This window comes from Haliotis rufescens, unplaced genomic scaffold, assembly GCF_023055435.1.
Source record: "Haliotis rufescens isolate VD_foot unplaced genomic scaffold, xgHalRufe1.0.p SCAF_2, whole genome shotgun sequence".
Classification (NCBI taxonomy): domain Eukaryota; kingdom Metazoa; phylum Mollusca; class Gastropoda; order Lepetellida; family Haliotidae; genus Haliotis; species Haliotis rufescens.
Window position 1 is genome coordinate 16150021 of NW_025963890.1, and position 14680 is coordinate 16164700.

The 14680-nt window shown below is 40.6% G+C and overlaps 1 protein-coding gene across 2 annotated transcripts in view; it reads right to left on the minus strand.

Annotated features, from left to right (window-relative positions):
- Nucleotides 1-14680, minus strand: part of LOC124135635 (dynein axonemal intermediate chain 4-like) — a 39316-nt gene that overhangs the window by 9584 nt on the left and 15052 nt on the right. The window contains exons 5-13 of one of the 2 annotated variants that reach the window (XM_048399692.1): nucleotides 12433-12515; nucleotides 12042-12223; nucleotides 11678-11785; nucleotides 9978-10047; nucleotides 7601-7741; nucleotides 5848-5886; nucleotides 3691-3812; nucleotides 1817-1919; nucleotides 572-711 (exon numbers count right to left, since the gene is read on the minus strand). In XM_048399692.1, the coding sequence (XP_048255649.1) occupies nucleotides 572-711; nucleotides 1817-1919; nucleotides 3691-3812; nucleotides 5848-5886; nucleotides 7601-7741; nucleotides 9978-10047; nucleotides 11678-11785; nucleotides 12042-12223; nucleotides 12433-12515 (988 nt within the window). The remainder of the gene's footprint in view (nucleotides 1-571; nucleotides 712-1816; nucleotides 1920-3690; nucleotides 3813-5847; nucleotides 5887-7600; nucleotides 7742-9977; nucleotides 10048-11677; nucleotides 11786-12041; nucleotides 12224-12432; nucleotides 12516-14680) is intronic. The other variant, XM_048399694.1, reaches the window with a different exon arrangement.

Below are 14680 nucleotides of genomic sequence, written 5' to 3' on the forward strand. Positions count from 1 at the left end.
CAGAATCGTGTAATGTCAAAATTCATGGTAGAATATATAATTTAACTGTGGACAACGAGTATCTCTACCTGTTTGAATGCCCAAGTCTTTCATATTTGAGAAACTTCATGTTACCTCAATGTTCTGTAAATATCCAACTCAAATAAAAACTATCTTCCTTATGCAATGTTCTTACAAGTCACTTTTACTAGTCTGGACTATTGTGATAGACAGGCAGGGTAACAACAAGTGCCATCTGTTAATGTCTTTTGGTATGATGCGGTTGGGGATTAAACCACAAACTTTCTGCACTCTATCCACTAGCTCACGGAAACAAGGCATGGATGCCACAGACTTAACAGGAGTTAACTGGCCTTCCCTAGCAGTGCCCCAGCCTGTTCGTACTCCACTGTGACCACCTGATCCCCTTTCAATCAGCTCTTACAACAAGCATGGGTTATTGACAACTTACCCAGTACTAAAACTACCCACAAGAACACAGTAAGAGAAAAGGGCTAGGACGGAAGGAAAATGACATTTTCAGGTTCCAAAGAAGCAGTTTCAATGTCCTCCTGTGACATGCACTACTCACAGGGTTGAGTTTGTTCCAAGTCATACAGGACACATTCCGACCCTTGGTCAGTGGGCAGGAGTAGGACCACAGACGGTCCAGGTTTGGACCCATGTCAGCCACACTGGTTTGGGTCATACTGGAGACCTCTCGATCTATATCTGTTGATGGAAAATGTGAGTGAGTCAGGTTTAATGCCATTGTTTACAATATTTCAGTTATATGACAGTGAATGTGGGAACAATCTTAGTGCTAAGATGAATACAACCCATTCTTTATTGTCAATGTATGGTTTTGTTTGTTTGTTTGTTGTTTAACGCAGCACTCAGCAATGTTACAGCTGTATGACTGTGGTCTGTAAGTAATCAACTGGACCAGACAATCCAGTGATTCATATCATGAGCATCTCTCTACACGATTCTGTTAGTCACCTCTTATGGCAAGCACAGATTGCTGAAGACCTATTCTAACCCGGATTGTTAGTGAACATGAATTATGACCGTCTTAGAGCTAAGCACGCTTTGTGGAATGAGGTCTGCCAAGGCTTCAGACATTTACTACTTGAGCAATACAAGGTGCTAGGAGACCAAGTATTCCAACCCATGACCAGAAGATCCTAGTATCTTATCACTAAATACATAGCAAGTACGGTTTTACGCCATTGCTACTCTGTTTGCTATATTCCAGAAATATTTGTTTGTTTGTTTGTTGTTTAACGCCACACTCAGCAATATTCCAGCTATATGACGGCGGTCTGTAAATAATAGAGTCTGGACCAGACAATCCAGGGATTGACATGATGGGCATTGATCCACGCAATTGGGATCGATGACAGGCATCAACCAAGTAAGCGAGCCTTACCACCCAGTCCCGGTAGTCTCCTCTTACAAGTATTGTCACCTTTTATGACAAGCATGGGTTGTTGAAGACCTATTCTACCCAGGATCTTCACGGGTCTATTCCAGAAATATCATGGTGAGGTTCATACATTGTTTGTATGTGGGGATCGAACCTGTACCTTCAGCGTGACGAGCAAATGCCCTAACCACTAACAACTCCACTGCCCCCACTGTAATTTAAATACAGATAAAAAAAACCACACTATCCTTTACATAAATTTTCTGCTGTAGATGTACTTATTTGATGTCACACTGTTGGTCCTCTCCATAGGTAATATTTCTCCCAAGCATTGGCAAATGTTGTGAATATATAACATGTACTTCCTAAAACTTAGTTCTTGAACCCCAACTGCAATGTTCAGCATACCTGTGATGATGCCGTATCCTCTATAGAGGGCTTGTTTGGGTTGGTATGAGTTCAAGTTGAGGTTTCTTTCCATCATGAATAGGTCACGCTTTAGGTTCTCAGACTGGAAAAAATACATGATAGTTATCAATGGAGAGAATGAGATTTTAAGTCAACATTTTCTAGCATTTGGCATCCCTCCTCAGTGAGTGTGAGGGACTTTGTAAACCTTTCTAGCAATACTCCTGTTATAATATTGCAGTGGCCATACATGCAAACAGAGTACGGGGGCACGGGCGACCCAGTTGTCTAAGGCGCCGCAATTCGCTGTGCAATCTTATTAAAATTAGATCATAGTTCTTGCTACCGCTAAACAAAGATCTGAGGTCATCCCATTACGGGTCATGTCAGACGGAACTTATGCAAACTTTGACCGACCAATGGAATAACAAACAAGAAGTAGGCAATAGCCAATCAGAAAGCAGCTTAATCGAGCTTTATGGTACGAGTTTCAAACTGGCGACTAAGCTTCGAAACATATTTTGACATATACTCGGTTAAAAAATTAAAAACTGAACAAAAGAACATTCTGGAATGGCTAATAAATGGTCTATATTGTGTGAATACAGATATAAAGCCCATAAATGTTGTTAGGAATACCCTGTGTGGTTATTTTTCGAGGTTGCACGATAAAAAATCACATTCCAACTGTCACTTTCATGATCTGCTAAGTGATGCTCTGATTGGTCAGATGAAAGGTCGTTCTGACATGGCCAGTAATGGGATGTCCTCAGATCTTTGTTTAGGGGTAGCGAAAACTAAGATCTGATTTTAATGAGATTGTTCACTGTGCAGAGTTGCGTCCCTTGGGCATACCAGAAACCAATGATCGTGGGTTCAAATCCTGGTTCCCCCCGAATATGTTTCTAGGTTTGTCAGCACCATACCCGTGCTCGTGGGTTTCACCGAAGTGGTTAACGTCTGAGACCTGCATTACTTCGGGGTTTCCTCACACATTAAGCTGACACGCCGTGATGTAACTGGAATACTGTTAAAAGCGGCAGTGTACCCAAGTGGAGGACATGGAACCCTGGTTCTCAGTGAATTCATATCAATAACCTGCTGTGTACTGTGGTGATAATGGGATCGGCCATAGAAGTCCCTTTTAAAGACTCGTCCAAAGGATTAACGCAAATCTTACTTCACCAGTCCTCAGACAGTTTTAGACCACTAGTCCTTATAATTACAGCATATAGCAAACCCCTTAAAATGGGCAAATTTCTCATCCTTGTGGTACCTTAACTATTGGGCAGTTTGGCAAGGACTAAAGGACTAGTGCCAATTTCTAAAGCTGTCAGAGTTTGTAGCTAGTCCTGCTTGAACAAGACAAAAATGTTCACAATGTTTACATTTCCTGTCAGTTTTATTGAGTTCCAATTTGTAGCCAAACTGAATCATTGACAACTTGTTCAGATTTTATAGACCTCAAATGCTTCTAGTCAATGAAGACTACCATCATTGGAGTTTACTTGTCCTGGGCACAATTTAGTAGTCTCAGACAAGCGTGAATTTCAAAGGGGATATTTGTTTGATTCCCCCCGAATGAGGGGAGCTGACACTGAGTTTAACCACTTCATTTCTCACATAACAAAATAATTTTAAGTCCATCTGAGGCGACATAATCCGTTTGCAATATCTGTTAATTTTGTTATCCCGAATTCATTACATGCGAGAATTTGGTATGACAGTATATAATTCAAACCAGTGAGGACAAATGTTCATCATATATGCCATTTCCATGTTTGTTTTGAGTTTTAACCCCATTTCTCTGAACACATAATACATGATATGGCTGTGTTTATGTTCATATACTCCAGCATGACCAACTACCCTACCTTCAGTATCTTCTCCTCGTCATGAGCCTGTGTATCAGTCGGCATGGATGATACTCCCGTCTCCCTGCTGGCAAATACACTCTCTGACCCAGCCACAGACGAGGCCACAGTTGCTCGACTTTCTGAAATGATACACAACACTGACACTTTGTATTGGGTCTTAATGTACAAGTTTTACGCCGCTTTTAGCAATATTCCAGCAATATCACGGCGGGGGACACCGGAAAATGGGCTTCACACATTGTACCCATGTCGGGAATCGAACCCGGGTCTTCGGCGTGACGAGCCAACGCTTTAACCACTAGGCTACCCGACTGCCCCCTTAATGTACAAGAAACTGACTAGTAAATGTATACATGTCCTACAAACACTGCTGATACAGTATTGTTTATTTCAAAGAATAGTGAAAGTGAATGCAATGATATCAAACTGAAGTAATAAAGTTGAGTGAAGTGACAGCTATATCACAACTTTTTCTGCAATCTGAATCAGAGAAAAAACAACTAAACAGCAACACTATTTTTACAAAAGCTGATATAAAATTATTTAAAATCTTTGCCTAATTTATTTCTTTGATGGAGTATCAAGACTCTTGAGGTTGATGATAAAACAAATAGAAGGTAATTTATCAATCTTTCAATATTATGAACACAAGATGCAACTGAGCAAAGAATTACCAACGCTGCTCTATACAGGCATAAATGCCGTTTCAACAGAAGAGAGCCAGTGTGTTGATAGTGAATAGTTTACCAATAGACAAGTGAAGTAGATAGGATCAGAGATTGACAATGCAGGGGTGTTTCTATTAGATAGTCTGGTGGGGAGAAATGAAAGGCTTAAGGACTTTGGACATGTGGGGAAAAAAGTGCTTGGCTCCCCATTTTGAAGATCTTTTTTATTTCTTGAAAAGAATATTGCCACAAACCAAAATCTCAGGCCCCCCAAACACCACTAACAGGGTATTAATTGGGCAGTCCCTAATTAAGACATATATTACACATTTGATTCAATGATATAATGTAAAAGTTAATATCAAAACACTTCTCATTATAGTCCTATTATCAGTTCAATAGAAATGACCTTTGCAAAGTTTAAATATAGGTTATGATTATTATAAACTGAATGCGGAAATCAAATTTTGTGAATTTATCAACATTGTTGGAGAACTTGGGCAAATACTGCCTCTGAGAAAGAGGGCAAGCTTGGAAGGCTAAGGGAGACAACTCCAAGGGACAAGGGAAAACCCCAATTGACATAAAAGGAAAACCAAAGACGATATCCGTCTTTGGGAAAACACATAAAGAGACATGCAAGTGGTACTATCATTACGTGGAACAAAGTTTTCAGTGAGGAATTGACAATATAAAACAAAGTTAAATACAGATGGTACCCTTACAGTCTTACACATAATTTGTACGTGAATATTGGAACTTTACTATATGTTCATTACAAAAAAACATAATTTTGCTGATGTAGAGTATGTTTGCTTTTATACATCACAGTCCGCAATGTACCAGCTATATCACAGCAGCTGGTAGATAACAGAATCTGGGGCAACAAATCAGTGGCTGATATGATGATCAATGTCCCACGGCGTTGGACATGATGACACACAATAAGCACCTCTCGACAAGCAATAGTAATGGGAACTAGGCCTCGAACGAGTCCAAATTAACTACCCGGGTACCCGACACCCTATTAATCGGCCCTACCCAGATACCCGCTATAGGTCTCAAAATGGGTGCAAAATGTCCGAATGGGAATTGTTTTACTGCAGCCCTGGCAAAAACTATTTAGATACACGTATAAAATGATCTGATCATGTATACAATGACGTTGAACCTACTCAGGACCCACCCGACCCAAGTACCCGAGTTACCCATCCCAGGCCAAATGGGAACCTATTCTAACCACAATATAGATGTATATTATGTACCGGTAAAGACAAAGTAAAACTTTTACATCACATGAAGAACAATATTTCTTATTTCTATGCGTGGAGTCCCCGAAGTGATGAGCCATGCATCTGACATGTAGACACAGAATCCTGTATGTGAAAGGAAGAAAATACCTTCCTACAAATGTGATAGCTAAGGGCATAAGCACAGCTAAGCTAGCTATTATATAAGCATGTCATGCAATACATAAGCAGCTTACCTGTCAGTCGACTTGCGACTGATCTCACAATGATGGAACCTTGGGTTAGACACACACAGCAAAAAGGTTAGCTAAATACAAGCTTGGTACAAGCTCACTCAGGTTATACAGACAGATACAGGGCTACACAGCCTCCAATACATGACATAACCCTCTTGTCTTTTCCAGAGTATCAAATCTTCCCTCTTTGATGACAAATACCCCGGACCCTTCTGTACCCAAACCTTTGTTTCGGAAGTCAATCGCTCTCATCTCCAACCAAACACAAAATGTCTAATGCTCATGTGAGCTGGAAATCAAAAACTAATCTTTTGGCATATATCTGTACATTCACAATTGGGATTGATTACTAGCAAGTCCATGATATATTAAAATCAAACAAAATAAACTGTTACAAATTAACAGATGTAAAAAATGGTTCCATAAGTATTAAGACGGGAATGGAAATCTTTAAACTGCAAGACATCCCCAGTGGTATTGGAGGTGGCATGCAAAAAGACAAGTCGATTACTGGCACTATATTTAGCATCGTGTCATCGGAAACAGACGCAAAACAAAACTTTGGTTGCCATGGGTCCAGGGTATTTATCAAAGTATGCTGGAGATTTATAATACAGTGGATAATTGAGGATGGATAAAACATATTGTGCCAACCCAACACTGAGGCTATTGGAAATATCAAGGAAACTTGGGTCTAAAATCAGTAAGTTTAAAAAAATAACAGTGATCACCAGAAGGATGTTTGACTATGGTTTTGACAAAAATAAATAATCTCTGTGGTCTAGTGGAGAGAGCATCTGCTTGGAGACCGGAATTTGATCCCCTGCCTCGTCATACCAAAAGTTTTTAAAAGATGGCAGCTGTTAACTGGGCAAAATTACAGGCACTGTTTTAGACAAAACTCATAATATGATCCACTGTTTTGTATTCGTGGAATTGGGAGCAAAATATCGAACTGAATCTGCCCAAATTGTAATGGTTGTCATCTCTGTATGTTTCTGCCTATATACACAAAAATCTATGTAGAAAATTCAACATCAAAATCAGCACTGACTAATAGACAGTAATTTTGTCTCACAATTTATTATCCTCGCTAATAGAAATGGCTAGAATTATCTACAAATAGAAAACAAGAGATATCTGGAGATGACATATCCCCCCGGTCTGGTGCAATTCAGAAATGGAGTTTTTAGTTTTGGTTCATTGCCACCTGATAACTTCAGTTCAGTGAAGAACAAAATACTGTTCAGTATTTTTCAAAATACCAAATCATCAAAAGGCACCAGTTCAGCACTAGACTGATCTGTATAGCAAGTTTCATCCAGAAACATTCAACAGTTCTGGAGGTCTGCTCCGAAAACCAATACGTCCAACTAGTAAGTGTGGACAAAAAAAAATTAAAAAAAGGAAAATCCCAAATTTCAAGAGGCACCAATTAACCACTAGACTGATCTATATAGCAAGTTTATACATGAAATATTCCATGGTTCTGGAGTTCCGCTCCAAAGATGAGCACTACCCTCATTTTCAGTTAAGTCCAACTTTTTTTTTTCAGACCAGGGGGACAATAATTAGAAATGAAAAAGACTTACTGGTAAAACTAATTAACTAAACTATAATTACAAATTATCTGCATTATTAAAAAAATCAGTTTGTACTTATCTAAAGCAGAGAGATTTATTAAAAGTGTTTGCTGAAACTAGACCCCTGCAGAACCCATGACACTGAGCTGACCACAATACTGTGTACACACCTGGCCGGGCACTGCCCCCTCTGACGAGAGTAGTCTCCCTTGAAACTGGGGCGGGGTCACCCTCACCCTGCTCATCGGTGGTCTTGGGACTTGTGGGGCGACTAATTGTCCCTTCCTCTTCTTCTTCAGCTTCCTCTTTGGCTGTTGGGGAAAATGTCAAACATCTATGTCAAATCATCTTTCATTGATAAGTGTGTGAATGTGACTTGTGTTTGAAGCTGCTTTGATTTGCGTGTTTGGTTTGGTTTTTTAACACAAATCTCAGGAATATTCCAGCTATGTGTTGACAGGCCATAAATAATGAAGTCTGGACCAGACAAACCAGTGATTGATTTTAGGACCAATGATCCATCCATCAGGGGATCACCGAGTCTGACCTCCAGATCCATTCATCCATTAAGACCAGTATTGGTTGCTGTGGACCTTTTCTGATCTGTAAACCCAATGGGTTTTGAAGAAAGAGGCTGCTTTGAACAGTATTTCAGTTATATTACAGCATGCCAATTTAATTTTGGAGAAAGACCAAAGTGATGCACGTCTAAGACGTTTACCACAATTGTGAAACCCACGAGCAGAGGTATTATGCTGACAGTTTAAGATCATGGCACATTTAAGGGATGGAACACAAATTCAAGGGGTACTTGTGACCCGTTTTTGTGGATAACAAAATACTCTTTGAAATGGTGTTTTGTAAGTTTAACCTGGTGATTTATTATCTGTGAAACATACCATGTAAACTAATATGAAAACAAAAAATGCTGAAAATTAACATGAATTTTATCCTCAATTGATTTCAAAATGTGTGCACACTTGTCAAATAATTGAATAAGAGCATTCTTGTCAAAACAGTGACAGCTTCTAACATATGACATCTGCTGTGGTTCAGCTATTTCACAACATCAATTAATTTATGTGAACACTCAATCTATCTAGAGAACATACAAATAAACACACATATATAAAATACACAATATTCAACTATGTAACAGGTTCACATCAATTAAAACTCTCAGCTCTGCTCTACACTGTACTTTTGATATTGGTGAATGCTGTAGTGAGCATCAGATGTTTCATTCTGTTGATATTTCTTTGAGTTTCTTTGAACTTACCAACTCTGTATAAATTGAATAAACTTGTTTGCAGAATGTTATGCTATTTTAATGTGAAGGACAATTCTAAAGCTCGATCTTGACAAAGCATTATTGTGAAATTGTGAGCGATTGAGTTGGGTTTAACACAGCTTTTAACAGTATTACAGTTATATCACGGCGTGCCAGCTTAATGTGGGAGGAAAGGCCAAAGTGATGCAGGTCTCAGACATTTACCACTTCGGTGAAACCCATGAGCACGGGTATGGTGCTGCACAGCAAATTGGTGCTGCACAGCAAATTGCGGCGCCTTAAGACTACTGGGCCCCCCGTGCCCTCCCATGGTGAAATAATCAACATCATGAACAGTGTATCACTGAATCGACCACCAAAACACAAGCCTCAGTCTTTGGTCTTGTAGGTTATGTTGCAGACTGCCTTGAGGGTTTGTTGGACCTTTTATTTTTCAATAGTTGGTTCACATATTTTTTTCTCTCAAAACCTTTGTTCGGTGGTCGAAAATAAAACATCATGAGACAAATCAATTATTTTATTTTGTAGTTGGTCAGAAGGATGGGAAAACAGTAAACTCACAAATTCTCTTGCTTCCTTTTTGCACATTTATGAAATGAGTTAGTTGTGTTTAACACCGCTTTGAACAGTATTCCAGTTATGTCACTGCACGTCAGCTTAAAGTCAGCTTAAAGTGATGCAGGTTCCAGATGTTTACCACTTTGGTGAAAACTGACGCGCAAGGGTATGGTCATGACAAACCTAGAAACATAATCGGGGTGAACCGGGATTCAAACCCAATATCATAGGTTTCTGGAGTGTCCAAGGGACGCAACTCTGCACGGCGTATTGCTGGGCCTAAGACGACTGGGCCACCCCATTAATAAAATGTAACAGGAATTTAAATATTTTATTATATAGCACTTACATTGGAACAAATCCACACTGTTAGGAGAAATGGTTAAGCCATGAATAGTATTTTCACAATTACAATTACAGCACTGATCATGTAACATCTGTCTCAGGCAGCAAAGCATTTTTTTGTATTTCATATTTATTATGTCTGAAGTTAATAAAAAAAAACGTAAAACTATCAAACAAAATTCCACATTCCTGATTTTTAGGATCAGTGGATCCATAGACCAAGTAATAACAAATAAAATTTCATAAAAATAACATTCACAGATGTCTGCCTATTCTGAGTAGAAGGACTCATGAGTCATTTCAGAGAATTTTCCGGTAATATGTATCATCAGAAAGTAATGATTAGTACTCACCTCTTGCTTCTTTCTCTATGGCCTCGTATGTGTCATACATGTCCCAAGTTGTTGACAAGATGCCCACATCCTGTTCAAACAAATCACATGCATCAAAGTTCTTGAACAGTTGACAAATCCACAAGATAGCATGAGAAGCCAATATTTCAAAGGTAACATTAGAAATTACATCATGTAACTATATCCTGAGACAGTTGGACTCCTGTCAAATATATCCAAAACGTCATTAGAATATCAGTCAGGACCAGACTCGACAATAAATACAGGGTACACATTTTCTTAAAGTAAATGTCATTCTAAGATTTCTTAAGTTGTGATTCAATGACAAATGTAGCTGACTTGGTTCAAACTAGAGATAGTACCAGGAAACACTTAAACAATAACAAACATTCTCTGTTGCATGTATTTTGATAATGCCAAAAATAACCAACATTATTGTTTGCAGCTGTTATAGTGAGTGAGTGAGTACGGTTTTATGCCGCTTTAAGCAATATTCCAGCAATATCACGTCGGGGGACACCAGAAATGGGCTTCACACATTGTACCTATGGAATCAAACCCAGGTCTTCGTCGTGATGAGCGAACTCTTTAACCACTAGGCTACCCGACTGCCCCGCAGTTGTTATAAATGAATCCTGTCTATGACCTGAAGTGAGTGAGTGAGTGAGTTGGGTTTAACGCCGCTTTTAACAATATTCCAGCTATATCGCGGTGTGTCAGCTTAATGTGGGAGGAAAGCCCGAAGTGATGCAGGTCTCAGACATTTACCACTTCGGTGAAACCCACGAGCACGGGTATGGTGCAGACAAACCTAGCAACATAACTTGGGTGAACCTGGATTCGAACCCACAATCATAGGTTTCTGGCGTGCCCAAGGGACGCAACTCTGCACAGCGAATTGCTGGGTGCCTTAAACGACTGGGCCACCTGTGCCCCTGATGATTGTGGAGATGATCAGGAGTGATGATGATGTAATTTATAACCCTGATGCTCAGCAGTACTGACAATGTTCCTCCATCACCCGTGAATACATACAGTGCAGTGTTGTAGTCATGCATGTGTACCTTCAGTTAACTTATGAAATGCAGCCTTTAGGAACCCATGTACATCAAATGAGCCCTCTCAGTGCAAACTCTACCATTGCCTGACTTTGAGGCAATGTGTAGTGCAGATGGTCGCAGGACTATGGAACATGCTGTACACGTTTTCAAGGAAGAAACATTGGTGGCTGGGTGATGTTTGTTTGTTGTTTAATGCCTCAATCAACAATATTCAAGCCATATGACGGCGATCTGTAAATGATTGAGTCTGGAACAGATAATCCAGTGATTGACATCATGGGCATCGATCCACGCAATTGGGATACAATGACATGCATCAACCAAGTCAGCGAGTCTGACCACCTAATCCCATTCGTCACCTCTTACGACAAGCATGGTCGCCTTTTACCTCAAGCATGGGTTGTTGAGACCTATTCTATCCCGGATCTTCAAGCCTTCCCTCTCACAGGAATCAGACCTCTGCTCATTGGTTAGTTAATAATAGTGATACACATGAAAAAGAGGCCCCATATATTCTTGGGTAATGGAGCTACAGGACATAGGACTGTGCCAATGAACCTCAGTCATCTTCATCATGATTCATTACAGTACCAACTTTATGAAATTTTGTTTCAGTCATGTATTGATGTGATTTCTTACATTGTATACAATCTTCGTTGTCTGAATATTCTTGGTCTTTGGCGGCTCGTTGAAAGTGTTCATGCCTCTCTCTGCATATCTGTCATTGCCAACACGACTCTTCACCAGCTGGAACACAGACATTAATAGACATCACAAAATACATCAATGTGCATTTAGGAAATAGTCAACTGAATCTCTGAGACAGGATCAAATCAGTTTGCCTGAATATTGAATATTTTGATTTGTAATAGAAAATGAAAGGGTAAGAACGTGTTTTACAAATTGTACCCATGTGGAACAAAACACAAGTCTTCAATGTGATGAGTGAACACTTTAACCACCTGGCTATCCCACTGCCCCTTTCCTATAAACAACATTTCACCTCCTGGTACTTCTCATTCCTCGTCTTGACCTGATCGGCCTCATCTGACTCCAGTGAGATGCACACAGCTGGCATGTCTAGCAGCCATATTGTCTCCGTCTCCGTCAGTGTCAGGTCCACCATCTTCTCCAGGTCCATATCTGTCAGTATTTCTTTCACCTCCTCTCGACGATGACGGATATCTGTCAGTAAATCAAAACTTTTTATTGAGACCATCTTTACATTATTCTAACTGTATCAACGTGATCAATATGATTGGTCATTGATGTCTTGCCATCAGAGCATGGTCAATTACAACGCATCGAGAGTTCAATCAATTGTTGCAGTAATCAATCAAACTACTATCTCCTAACTTTACTTTCAGCTATCTGTAGTGAGGAGCAAGACTCACCTGCCCATGGTGCTGACAGATCAGCGTGTTCGTCATCAGCTACCGACTCTGTCCCTGTGTCATAGGACTGGCTGAATACAGACCTGCAAAACAAGTATATATATGTTTCTGTTTACAGACCTGTTAACATGTGAAAAGAAAAAGGTAAATAAACATTTTAGTAAAATCTAAATATTTTTTACATTTGTATACTCATCCTGCATTACTCCTTAATGCATTCACTGCTTACTTACGACAACTAGAAGGACAGCGCTGCGAAGGTCCTGGGTGAAGAAATAAAGTTGTTGTTCTCAAGTCCCAATCAGTGGCCTTCCGTCGCTGTCCTGTGACCTTGATGACACCTAAGGTCATCTTCACATCACTGCCTGTTGCCCAAGTTCTTAGAAAAACATACTTTTGAGGTTTCTGAAGCCAAAGTGGGGAGGCAAGTCTAACGACGGGTGGGCCTTAAGCGTAGTAATGCAGGATAAGTATACAAATGTAAAAAATATTTAGATTTTACTAAATTTTTTACTTATCCTGCATTACTCCTTAATGCATCTGTATCGGACGGTTTGGAGGTGGGTAAACCTTCAGAATACAGAAACCTCAATAATTCACACCCTGCAATACGACACCAGTTGGTCGATAAACCGTGAAGCGGAAAAGTTCAGACAAAAACGCCATTACGGTAGGGTTGTTCAAAAATCAAAAAGATTGAACATAGGAATTAAAGAGAAATTCCCTATACACGCTTAGTAATAAAGAAAATAATAGCTATTCAGCTAATTCTTTACTTACTGCGTCATAGAGCCGTCGCTGACAAACAAGATTGTCTAATATTCTTCCACTGGTGGCGACTGAGTGACTGCACATGGAAGTTGACTGGCTCTGTATAGGGTGAATTCATTATTTGCGTCAGGGGTTGGCAATCTGCAGGATAACAACCAGAGGGCCAAACTTCGAACGTCTTCGACATCCTCGAGAGCCCCAACGCAAAGGTAATGACTAACGAAAATATGTGTCGAATCTCCAGAAATATCCTTCCGTGATTATTCCAAAACCACAATTGCCGTGTTGAGCCCTGGTAAGGCTGACACCTTGAGATCTTGAGGGTAATTCGCTCTCGGCGAGTTCCGTTTGATGATCTCGTAGGCCTGAAGGATTACTGCGCGTAACCATAGAGATATGGTGTTTGCGATTATGCGACTAACTTCTGTCATGGACGAACCACGCCTAGTCTTGGAGCGTCGAATGAAAACTCGAACTGCTCGCACCAAGCCCAGGAGAACTTCACCATGTACGATTCCCACAATAGTCAATATCGGTGGGATGGTGAAGGAACGGTCGGGTTGGCCTGGTAGTAGATTTTAGCAATAAAATCCCAGCATAACCCTAGATGTCCCGTTCCGTGCGTCCCATGCTCAAAACGGATCCGGGTTGAGTCGATCACATGTAGTTCGCTCACCCGTACCGCCATTGCTAATGCCAAGAGAAACCATTGTTTCCTTGGTGATGTCCAAGCTCCTCACAGCGTTAGCCCGTTCGCGGAGCTTTCTATACTATACCGAGAGTGTAACGAAGGTGTCACGCGCTGGGAAGGAGCTTGAAAATGAGGATGCAATGAGGGGCTCGAAGGGGGTCCTCGCAAACCTCGAAGTACCACGTTCAAGTCCCTATCAGGTGGCTGGAACTTGGCCTTCTGATCCTCAAACCTGAATGAGCATAATATGGCCTGTAGTTCCGTGACCTTAATCACACTGTGATTTTCCGGAAACGGCCAACACTAAGATAATTGCAGCCAATTACGTAGTAATGGTGCTACCTTCCAAGTGTTTTTGGGTACGCAATGTAGGAGGTATTCCTCTAGGAATTGTGACGCAATCGTAGGGTCTTGATTCTTTTCTTCCCTGTAAAAAGTCTCAAGTGATCCCCACTTGTCATCGTCGTCTCTGGGAGAGTAACGATGAACTGAAGCTATAGCTTTGCTGCCCGTGTCGAAATAACCCTTCGCACTTAAACGCCTTTTAAAGACGAACCATGCGTGCAGACGTTGGGTGAGGCAATTTTCTGTTGAGGGTGGATGAGTAGGTTGGACCACTGTGAGAGGGGAAGTGAATCGTTTTAGATTTTTCCGAGCTTGACGAACTACCCTCTCGCCGGTTACCAGGGTGCGACCAAAGGAGAGATCGAGATCCCTTGTCTCCTTGATCCCCTGTAGCACCTTGGGAAGTAAAAGTGGTGGCAGAAGAGTGTTAGTTCTTTGCCC